The 12,336-nt window shown below is 40.5% G+C and overlaps 1 protein-coding gene across 1 annotated transcript; it reads left to right on the top strand.

The window, feature by feature from the left end:
- The first annotated feature begins 101 nt into the window (after window positions 1–101).
- On the top strand, window positions 102–11,469 carry LOC135484078 (adenylosuccinate synthetase-like). Its single transcript, XM_064765177.1, has 13 exons — window positions 102–286; window positions 1,557–1,659; window positions 2,541–2,654; window positions 3,322–3,379; window positions 4,967–5,012; window positions 5,362–5,423; window positions 5,765–5,846; window positions 6,224–6,350; window positions 6,584–6,738; window positions 7,136–7,260; window positions 7,547–7,644; window positions 7,965–8,114; window positions 8,365–11,469. The coding sequence occupies exons 1-13, from the start codon at window positions 122–124 to the stop codon at window positions 8,424–8,426; spliced, it is 1,347 nt and encodes a 448-aa protein (XP_064621247.1). The 5' UTR covers window positions 102–121; the 3' UTR covers window positions 8,427–11,469.
- Window positions 11,470–12,336: the final 867 nt, after the last annotated feature.

Below are 12,336 nucleotides of genomic sequence, written 5' to 3'. Positions count from 1 at the left end.
TTTTTCACTCGAAAAACCTCAGTATAGCAAGTTGCACGCACTGACTCGGCTTGAGGAATTCCGGATACAATTATCCGAGCTTTTCACGCATGGCATTTCCCGCGCTCTTTACATCGCTACGATGTCGCATGCTGCTGTTGTGAACGGCGATATGCCCTCAAAAAAGCTGAAAACACAAGAAATGGGCAAGGTCACGGTTGTAATTGGGGCTCAGTGGGGAGATGAAGGAAAAGGGAAGTTAGTTGACTTATTAGCAACGAAATCAAATGCCGTTTGTCGGTGTCAGGTGAGTTGGAATGATGATGTTCTCCCGATTTCTATTATGTTCGTATGTTATGAGTACATTATACATGTGGAGATGTGCATGTGTGTTCTGTGTGTGTGTATACAAACATTATCTCTACAGTTTGCAGAGCAATTGATGTTTTGTGTTAAATAACTATGACCCAGACCAAAACCAAATGAGATTTCCGAGCGATGGGCAGTCTCGTCCCTGTTCAGGCTGTTCAACTGTTGTGTTAACATTTACTGCAACCTCGGACCACCACTCGGCACTAGCAGTAGCATATCATTGAGTGATTGACTCGAGTGCAGTTGCTGTCAATTTTTTCATCGGCGTCGTACCCGACGTTGGGTACGCTGTTTTTTTACTAGGCCCTAGTCATTTCCATGACATCAATGTAGTTTTTACTACAACTAATAAAGATGTACGCTGTCTAGGCCTATGTAGTATGTTACTATGTAGCATACGAACACAACCTGCACATATCACTCAGTGTTGGCAAATTAATATGACCGCCAAGGTATTACAATAAAGTAATTTCAAGTTCGCATATATATGGCATCAAATTATTTGAAATAATTAATCAAAATTAAAATGGGATATGTAATACATGACCCGTGTTCATACACATGAATCCACTTTTTTGACAATAATAACCTCCCTATTTAAGGACACCTACATTTCGGATACCAACGCCCAGTCCCATGGGTGTCCGTAATAGAGAGGTTGTACTGTATTATACGATAATAATACATATGTCACTAAGATGCATATTGGGCAGCATGTTATTGTTAACATGTTGGCCAACCAGACAAAAAAGGGGCAATGGAGAACACTCAGTACACTGGCTGATCCAGCTGTATGACCATTTGGAAAATTATAATGAGCAACATTGCATCAGTCAGTACTCTAACAGTTCTGGCACAGTGCCAGCTGGGTTAGTGTGATGACTCGGCAGTGTCATGAATATACCCTTGCCTGACCTTGGCATTTGCCTCAGCTTTGACTGTAGGCCTTTCCCTTTCTAACAGTTTCGAATAAATCCCCTTATGACTTTTGCAGTGTTCAGTTTTAAGTTTTGTTAGGATCCGTAAGCCAAGGTCACCCACCTTGACATCATCTAATTAATTCTAAACAATAACATTTTGAATTTTGTCGAAAAAGCCTCGTGGTTAGATTCATGCGGGGAACTGCAAATTGAAAAGTAACAAATCCGAATTCAGAATAAATTTGCGTGCAAGTGACTTCAGAAAGGTTTTCTTGTTCGTTTCAGGGGGGTAATAATGCAGGTCACACTGTCGTCGTTGGTGATAAGAAGTACGACTTCCATCTTCTTCCCAGTGGTGTGATCAACAAGGACTGTTTGTCTGTCATCGGTAAGTTGTGCTGTTATTCAGTCATTCACGGGAGAGACAAGTTATGAGTATGACAGAATTCGGTCGAGGAACAGATAATATACCAGGAATACACACATCTCCTAGCCAGTTGTAGTTTACTGGTACTAGTGTTGGCACAGACCATGCTAAACACTAGTGTTGCACATGTTAGCATAACTCATGATACAACAAGGGCTCATCCTATTACTAATTTATAATTATACATGCATGATATGAATTACATACATATCATGCATGTATAAATTGAGCGTGAATAGTTAATTGATAACGAGTGTAAAGCAAGCCATGTTAGCTGATCCTGTATAGGCATTATTAGTTCCACTCTGGGGTGTAAAGAAAAGTATGTGTTAATTGTCTAGCTGTTCTAAGGCCAATTGCACCATTGAGGGATGCAGGATTACATAGTCGTAAGCATTTTTGTACTGATATTTATTATAAATTAAATTATTGTAAAGTAAAACAATGTCAGTAAATTGCTCTAGATTAAAGTGATATAGCTAGATCTATGTATGAATCGAAGCAATCTAGTACATGTATTAGAAGCAATCTAGTACATGTACTAGAAGCAATCTAGTACATGTACCAGAAGCAATCTAGTACTTGTCCTAGAAGGGCTTGAAGGTAATCTCTGCCTTTTGTCAAGTCTTGAGGGCAAGAAGGCAACATTGAAGTGCAACCAGGGCCTTGGCCTTGAGTGAAGCCTGTGTAACCATTTTGGGGCAACACAATTTTCATGTCAAATCAGTATTAGACTGCATCATGAAATCATCAGTGTTCTTTTCCCTTCCTTTAGAAAATGTTGAGTCTATTATCGGCATCCACATACTTTCCTAACCTTTGCTCTGCATTTTCTTCCACAGGAAATGGTGTAGTTATACATCTGCCTGGGTTATTTGAGGAAATAGCCAAGACAGAAGGCAAAGGTATTACCGATCTTCGTGAGCGACTTGTGATCTCCACCCGAGCACATCTAGGTAAGATAATTCGTTTAGAGGTTCCTGACGCAAACAATCTACATCATGAAAGGTTACTGTCTATTGACATCTAAAATGCTATAAAGCCAATCAGTGGAACTGGTTTTATCTGGTGAGTTTAATGAACATTCTGAAAAGAACTATTATTTTGTTGGTTGGGGGTTTTGCCAAAGTTTACGAAGTTTTTACCAATAGCAAGTATAGATCTTTAATCCATACTCGCTCATAGTCATGGAGCGTCTTCGTCGATTCAGTGACTGAATGATTTTTCATTTCAAATTCAAGGCACGCTCTGTCCAGTAACCTGTTCTATTCAAACTCATATCTACTTAATGCGGGTCTGTTTGTGTACATGTGAGAACTAGGCCTACCTGTTGTGTGCTAAATTACTTATGCCCTGGATAGGTTACTGCAAGCTCAATAATGCAATTAACCCTTTCAGGTCATGGCCCCAGGTAATTTCCCTTGAGTACATTCGGGTTTATGCCTGTACAGTTTTTGTGTACAATCATCAGTGAAAATCAATCCAGAACACTGGTACTCCACCTGCACACAGAGAAGAAAGATTTATACCCTGAATATTAATATTAGTTATGATAGTGATACATTATAATCCTGGGATTATAATATCAATCCTATCTTTAACATTGTAGTCTTTTCATTCCAGTCTTTGACTTCCATCAACTTGTAGATGGTGCACAAGAGCAACATAGGGGAAACAAATTGTAAGTCAATCTCTCATTTCACAGGAAATTGTGTGAAATTCCAGTTAGTCTGTTTTTAACGCTAAGCGTGTAGATGTGCGAAAACCATTTGTCTAAATTCATTCATGGTACCAAATGAAATACGGTCACTAAACTACTGGTACATTTTGTTGCTGAAATGGTTTTAGTAGATCTCCACTCAAGATTAAAAACTCTCCTGTCGTCTGATTCTTGTCTTGTTTGTATTTGGAGGAAATTGATCGACTCTGTCAACTGAAATTGCATACAACTAGTCAGATATGTTACATCTGAAACATGGCCAATAATGTTGCAGCTGACTCCCCATGTTCGAGATCGAGTACAGTTTGGGAATTTGATATTTCTCTCGTTGTTTCACAAATCTGAGAAACATCTGCATCAGAGCTGCCTACCCTTACACATCAGGGGTTGTTTTACACATTGGCTGACCTTTTAGTCTTACACATGCCAGGTCCATTGAAATATGCACAGTGACTTGTAATAGAATTACATTATATTTAGGGTAGAGGTATGCAGCTCTTCCTCTGTGTGTGAGTTTTATTCTGTAGCTGAAATATTTAGTTAAACCCCCCCCCCCCCCCCAACTTGACTATTCCCTGATGGTTAGGAGATTACCCCTCTGTTATTCAATCAGAATCTGAATAAAAATTCTATCTGCTCATTGCTCAGTGGCTCAGTAGCTCAGCCGGAAGTACTTCTATCATCAGATATGAATTAGCATCCGTCTCGAGTGACAGTTCAGATCCCTTGACAATTGCTCAACGCCGTAAAGATCTTGTGATAAGTCACAGCGCTCCTTGCTTAAGTCAAAGTCTGATTTATGTAAATGGATCTCTTGCATTGCAATACCCACTGCTTCGAAGTGCAGAAAATTCATCCATTGATTGAACATTGCCTTGATGCCATTGCAGCCATTGAAGCATTTGTGAGCAATCACCAGGAAAATGCATAAAACAATATTTACCCAAGTTGATTTTTGAAACATAGTGGTTTCAAATATGCGTAACTGAAAAGTGGCCAAGACTACAGTAGAAGCTCTCTAATAAGGACACCCTCAGGACTGGCAAGTGTTGTCCATGATAGAGAGGTGTCCTGATTAGAGAGGTCAAATTGAATGAAAACAACCAATCTGGGACCAAAACTAGTGTCCTTAATAGAGAGGTTGTCGTTGATAGAGAGGTGTCCACTAAGGGAGGTTCTATTTACTCTTAGTGGCATGAACTATCTAATTCGAATGACTAGCTCTGGGGAGGAAATCTGTACCCGACGATTGTCAATATTCTAGCACGGCATTTGCTTGGAAGGAAATCAATAGTCCAATTTCTCTACGCTTTGAATCAGTAATGTGATTGGTTCTCTATCACAAGGAATGCACTCTAAGAGCTATTCTCCTCAGCAAGCTATGGTCTCAAGAAGAACACGAGTTAACCCCTTCAAGGCAAATGCTGTATAAAAAAATACCACTACAAAAAAGTTGTTTTAACTGTAATGACCCTAGTAGTTTTCATGTTGTGAAAGAAAGGCTGTCAGTCAAAGTGTGGTTCTGAATGTTGGCTGTTTCTGTTTCAGAATTGGTACAACCAAGAAGGGAATTGGTCCGACATATTCATCCAAGGTGAGATATTACCTCCTGCCACCGGAGGTCGCTCATTCCGTTTCCCTTTGGTGCCAGTATTCTCGTTGATGGAGAGGTCAACTCTCTTGGACAGCTGAGGTTTCCTCCGGGTCACCCAGTTTCCTCCTACAGTACAAATTGCCCAGATAAAAAGCCAATTTAGCTCAAGTGGTCTGGACTTGATATTTAAGAAAGGATTCTGCCAACCTCGACAAGGGATTGGCTCTGTTTGGCTAAGTAAGACCCTGTTTTGCCAGGGGATGGGGGGGGGGGGGTTAAATGGTACTGGCCAACAATGTGTATCCATACAACAGTTACAATTTTATTCATCATCCAATTATATTTGCAGGCGATGAGAAATGGTATACGGGTGGCCGATTTATTAGGTGATTTTGATGCCTTCACAGAAAAGTAAGTATTTCCCAATGTCTTGAAGATCTGTCGATATTGACACTATCAACATGGCTCCTTTTCCTTGTTGCCACACACGACATTACATGAGCGTTGATATCTCATGATGACAATTTGATACAATCATTGTCTTCAAAAGACATTACAGAATCAATTATAGGGAAGTCTGTTGAGTCTGTCACTCTTAAAAACAATCTACAATGGTGTCAGCACAAGAGTTCGGGTAATGGAAACCCTTCAGATGTTCATGTATGCAGAATACAGCTTCATCCCTCTGACTCCTTAGTAAGACTACAGATGTTCACCTCTTTATTCATAGACTGTTTTGGTTTTTCTTTTAGGTACCATGGCCTTGTTAATTTCTACAAACGATTGTTTCCCAACCTAACGATAGACACAGAGGGAGAACTAAAACAGCTGAAAGTAAGTCATACTTGTGCTGTGGTCTGCTGTCTCGTAAGATGGTGTTTTGTTAAAAGGTCATTGACTTTAATCTAAAGGAAGTTCTTGAAAAAAGCTTGTATATACCCCTGGAATGTTATGTAACATTCCTGTGGCAGTTGGTGATGAGGCCAGATTGTGATAGAGCCTGGCTCCCAGGATCTGTTTAGATTGTAATAGAGCCTGGCGTCCAGGGTTTGCTAATAATGGTCTGTTTACCGTTAATCAAACAAATCTTGGAAACTTTCCGGCTGAGAAGGGGATTTTGCTCTTGTGGCACTGAATGAATTACCTGGTACTGTAGACCTCTGCTGTGCAACCATTACTAAAGGCTTTATTTCATGTCGATCTTGTTTCAGAATTCCCGAGAACTGTTGAGACCAATGGCCAAAGACACTGTGAGTTACATGAACTCGCTTCTCAAGGACACGAAAAAGAAAATATTGGTAGAAGGAGCCAATGCTACAATGCTGGACATTGATTTTGGTGAGTTCTCAAGAGTTATCCCTTTACTTACTTTAAAGCCTCTTTGGAGCCATATTGGCGCATATTTGTACGCAGCTGGTTCTCTGAAACAGTTCTTGATTGCTGATGGTGTTAGGCCAGTAGATATTCAAGATATTACGTAGGCATTTGTTTTGAAAAGTCTCAAGCTTGTGTGCGAGATTGCTCGTCACCTTCCCTTTACTTCCTAGTGTGATCCGCCTTTTTCGTTGCAGGCACCTACCCATTTGTGACCTCTTCAAGTTGTAGTGTGGGTGGCGTCTGTACCGGCCTCGGCGTGCCACCCAGTAGTGTAGGTGACGTCTTCGGAGTCGTTAAGGCCTATACCACTAGGGTAGGCGGTGGTGCTTTTCCTTGCGAATTGTTAAATGTAAGTAGCAAAAAGTGTCTTCTTACTTCTCCTTGCTAATCCGTATTAAATTTTAAAAGCCTTCAGAGTGGCCTTAAAAATGTAGTTGGTGACTTTGAGACCTGCATTTGATACAACATGTCACAAGCATTATCTCTAGTTAAAAGTGATTTGCCTGTCATAGCTTCAAATAACACCTCCATGCAGCCAACTCGAACGACCAAAACACTTTCGTAGAAACCTGGGTCATGTTGACAACAGGAATGAAATTTGGTGATCTCTCCTCTGGCCCATTGCCTAATTCAGCCCCGATAAAGAAATTTTTGAACTGGGGCTCCTTCTAAAATTGAATTTCTGCCCTGTATTGTGTTCTGATGCTGCTATGCTCCATACCTCTACACACCCCATTGTTCCCCAGGATCTCGGTAATACCCTACAAGAGAAGGGGCACGAGTTTGGCACGACGACGGGTCGCAGACGTCGATGTGGTTGGTTAGACATTCCGATTCTGAGGTACTCCAACATGGTCAACGGATACACTGGGTAAGATTACCGACAGTGTTCACAGTCTGGCCTCAGATGATTACTTATACAGTGAAAAATACAAGATTTGATTATGTAGTTGGGTAGAGCTCCTTGAGAGAACTGACGAATTTGAATTTAGTTTTTTCTTGTGTAGTCATCGCTTACCCACTTGTTTAGGTTGAGCAACAATTGAAGGCTGGTAGTGATAATCAACTTCACAATCTGATGATCTCCATTACCCATTCTCGCACCATGACACTATGAAAAATTCTCACAACTATTAAATTACAAATCGTAATTTCAGAATCTGCCTGACAAAGCTGGACATCTTGGACGAGTTTGAGGAGGTCAAAATTGGTGTGGAGTACAAATTGAATGGTGCTGTGATGAATTATTATCCAGGTCAGTACTGTGTTCCATGAGCTCAACTACAGTAAAACTGCCAATCAATATCCTGAGGGGCTGAAATATGGCGTCGTCGGTCGAGAGTTGTCATAGTTACAGAGGTCAAATTTTATGAAAATGTCTAGGACCAAAATCGGTGTCCTTCAGACGGTATCCACTCTCCCTAAACACCTGCTGGTGGAGAGTCAACCAAGTGTCTAAATTGTTCAATGTGTGTGCATTTTACACTACAGAAGTAAAAAAAGACAAGATCGTAACAGTAGCTCTTTTGATGAAGTTATTTCAGGCTCGGAAATTGAATTGAATTGTTTTTGCAGAACTGCAGACAGAGTTGGAGGCTGTTGAAGTCGAGTATGTGACTCTCCCAGGGTGGAAGCAGCCAACGGTGGACGCGAGGACCTTCGATGAACTTCCAAAGAACGCACAAGATTATGTGTTGAAAATAGAGGAGCTGCTTTCTGTACCAGGTGAGCCTACACAATATTCATCCAGAGATATCTCTTCTCCATTGTTGGCTCAAAGGTGGTTGTCACTAACTTAAAACCCACCTATACATCCAGAGATCAATCGTCTGCATTGGCTCAAATGCGGTTGTCCAGAGATTCAAGCCCTGGCCGTTTTGTTCCGTCACTTAGTGATTTTGCCAATGGAGGCGTCCTTATTCTGCTGTTGTTGCTGTTGTTTCCAGAGTTCCAAAGTTGTTGCTTATTGTTTCAGTGCGATGGGTTGGTGTTGGACAGTCACGAGATAGCATGATTGAGCGGCCAGCTGCGGTTTAAGTTACCGCGTCATTGACGAAATGTCCAGAAACGCTATCCACACAACTACATCTTGCTGCACAGTTGATTTTTACAAGAACTTCATGGAGCCACTATGATTTCTCGACGAATAGTTGGCATTCCTGATGATACTGTAAACTCTAAACATCTTATCACCAACTTGAAATCAATATGGTAAAGGCTTAATTGGAACCATCCCCGATCACGGCCCAAAAAAGATCACCAATTGATGAAATAAGTGCTACTGTTTAATGGATTTATATTATAGTTGAATGCGATCAAACGACGTCATTTCTGGTCGACGTCATCTCTGATCGGGGATTGTAAATTTAATGTGCTTTACCACTAGAAAATTCACTGATTTGTGGTTGGTAAATATCAAGGTTTCAGTTGTGTGAGATGTCGCTTTCACTGGCCAAGGTGTTGGGAGTTTTTCGGCCTGCAATTACAGACATATCGTACAGCTGCAACTGTTGACTTCAATTAAACATATTTTCGCAATGTGAAGAAATTATCCATCTGAATGTGGTTTTAACCTCTGTGATATGTGCCTAACCTTAAAGAGTCCTTAGTTTGCCTTTAGAATCTTTCAAAATACAGTTTACCTGTGAGACACCAATAAGATAAATCGCTCCTGAGCAAATTTTTGTGCCAAAAAAGTGCCGCAAGAAATTAATCGTGCATTTTAAAATCAGCCTTTCAAGGGGCAACATGTAGTTTCTGGGTCATATTGAATATCAATGTGACTAAGGTAATGAAAAGCCGGGTAGTGCCAATCTACTTACTTAAGTTTTTGAGAGAATTCATGAGTAATGCCTTGCCAGTCCCCAAACCCTTTTTCTTGTCTGGTCAATATCTTTATCTATGAATGAATTATGTTTTGACGATGGTTAAGTTCCTAAGTTAATATGTGTTATTTAAAGAAGATGAAATTGATTTGAATAAGATGAAATGGACTACACGTACAGGGGAGGTCATCATATCAAAGAGATTACTATTTTACTAGCTCAGGGTGACATATCATGGTCGTTTTGTAACAAATTCCTACATTTTAATGATCATGTTAATTGCTGTCAATCAATGTACAATACTGTTGACCCAGAAATGTTTGTGGCTTTTATTTTCGCATGAACAAACTGTCGAAATTTCTATGTCTGAGAAAAACAAATCTCAGTTGAAATTGCTGTTACAGGGTTGTAAAAATGCTAAATTAGAGGTATGTTAAAGTTGCTATTTCACAAAAGCACGAAATAGGCGGTCGCAAATGTTTCCAAGTTTGCAGCGTGTCTGTACCAGTAAGGGTTAACAAATATGAATGAAAACATTGTTGATCTTGTGCATTGATTGATAGCCATTGTGTCGACAAGCCAAGTGTGTGAATTTATTTGTAAATATAAGAAGAAGAGGAGTACGAGAAGAAAAAAGTAGATTTATAAGCAAGTTAATGAATTTTTTAATCGTGCGAAACATTTCACTGCTAATTCTTGATCAAATTTTGTACAGAATTATTATTTTTAGCCTCAGTATTGACGAGCTTATCTGAAGTACATCCGGTTCATTTGCAGAACACTGTGAACCGGGACAAGTCTTGATTTTAGCACGACTCATTGTGTTTATTCATTAAAAGCCTCAACCTCAGTCTGCATGATGTTAAGTCCGTGCTACAACTACAAAGCGCTTCTGTGGACAGTCTTCTTTAGTTGTAGCCAGCAGTTGACCCTTTTATTAACTCTGCATGGATTTCTTCTGGGTTTAGAATTATATATAGATAAATACAGCGGGTCTTGTCAATTGGTTTTGGCTTCTCTAGGGAAGTGACCAAGTACTTTCAATTGGTTCGGGCTTCTCTAGGGAAGTGACCAAGTACTTTCAAGTGGTTTGGGCTTCTCAAGGGAAGTGACCAAGTACTGACAATTGGTTTGGGCTTCCCTAGGGAAGTGACCGAGTACTGTCAATTGGTTTGGGCTTCTCTAGGGAAGTGACCAAGTACCGTCAATTGGTTTGGGCTTCTCTAGGGAAGTGACCAAGTACCGTCAATTGGTTTGGGCTTCTCTAGGGAAGTGACCAAGTACCGTCAATTGGTTTGGGCTTCTCTAGGGAAGTGACTAAGTGCTGTCAATTGGTTTGGGCTTCTCTAGGGAAGTGACCACTGTATGTAACATTGTGTTCTTTGCGGTGGTTTAGGGTTTTGCTGCATGTGATTATGCGTTGTAAACTTTTCACGATTGCTTTTAATTTCATACAAATTCATGGCTGTGCAAGTGCATGTTGTGTTGGCATGCAGGGACTACTCAAGTCAGATGTCTCTTGTTATCCAGCAAGCTGCCTCATATCTCTTTTAAGGACACTTCATGCATTGGCAGTTGGAATTGAATTACTAGTATTTGACCCCATCCTTCAACACTTGTGCGCATGTATATAATTCTGATAATCTGGTTTTCTTTCTGTAGCATTATAATATTAGGGGTGTTTTGATTTGAATATTATGAATATGTTATGCTAATGATTCCACTCCTATTCTGGGGTGGAGTAAAAATATAAAATCCTTGTCTCAACTGACATGGTCGTTTTTATCAATGTGATCCAGTGAGGTTGTAGTTGGTTCAGTTTATTATAAGAACTGGTCTTGTGCATGTGAGCTTTGCATAGACATACGAAATGTCTGAAGTTTGGTGTTAGTTACATAATGGATGCTGGAAGGTCATATAAAGATGATTCTTATATCTATCGACATCCCTCGAATGTGAAAAAGTTGGTGGGGAAGAAAGTCTTATGTTTTATAACTTTTAAATTGAGGTAGTGGTCTAGTTTTCCAGCCATTGACATGACACATGGCTCGATAATTTATCAAGCCGAACCAAGAGTTTGTTTTGTTGGACGTCTCCTTCAACATGTTCAAGACCAATATGACTGGAATGCTAATTAATTTGGCACAGCCAGGAGAAAATGACGTATTATTTCCCCCTGGCAAAACCTAACACTTTGCAAGGAAGTGTTCTAGCTGTAATATTTTATCACTCAATAAACTATCTGAATACACAAATTTTGTCCTTGTGTGAATTCTGTTGGATCCAACTACATGTATTCATTTGGCAATCATGCTGCCCAGGCACCAACCACTGATGTGTCGTATCTGAGTCGGACCTCTCTCCAGGCAGCTCAAAGGATATTCTCTCTGCCCACAGAGACTTCACCAACACCATGTGGTCTCTGGCATGATGTGGAGATCGGCATACCAGAATTGAGCAGTCCACTAATGAACAATCGGCCCCCAATCAATGAATACAGACAATGCACAAAAAGGAGTAGTACGTGTATGAGCTGACCTGTTCTCCAGGCAGCTGGAAGGATATCCCCTTTGCCCACGGGGAGTTCCATTCGGTCGAAAACCGTACCAGAATCGAGCAGATTGCTTTTGAAAGAACAGCCCTCGGTCAATTGATACACACGTCCTTCAAACATATGGAGGAGTAGTGCATGTACATGTAGGCCTACTGTCCTAACATTCATGTAAATCACAAAATATCTGCTATATCTATGCACTACTTCAGTAATGTATTGGGACGGTCATACCCCGTCTGAAGCAGACGTGCTTTTAACTTCTCTCATCTTTTGCGTTTTCAACACTACTTCAGTAATGGACACACTTATGTCCATATCTAGTTTCATTTGGTGTGCAGGCGAAGTCGAACTCTCCACTACCATTCTGTATGTGACATGGCAGTCATTAGACACTTTGGCACATTCAAAGTAAAACTGGAGAATTTCAAAGCCTTTTGACCATGCAACGCCATCCACTGATGAATCTGTGGCTGCCCATCTGGCAGGGTACTAGAAAATGGTCACACATCCACCCTTGGGCAGGAGGGGTGTATGCCCATGTGACGCATGGACGCAGGTAATTTACTTG

The sequence above is a fragment of the Lineus longissimus genome, chromosome 3, assembly GCF_910592395.1.
Source record: "Lineus longissimus chromosome 3, tnLinLong1.2, whole genome shotgun sequence".
Taxonomy (NCBI): Eukaryota; Metazoa; Nemertea; class Pilidiophora; order Heteronemertea; family Lineidae; genus Lineus; species Lineus longissimus.
The sequence above is the reverse complement of the archived record's forward strand: the minus strand, read 5'-3'. Positions and strand labels throughout refer to the sequence as shown.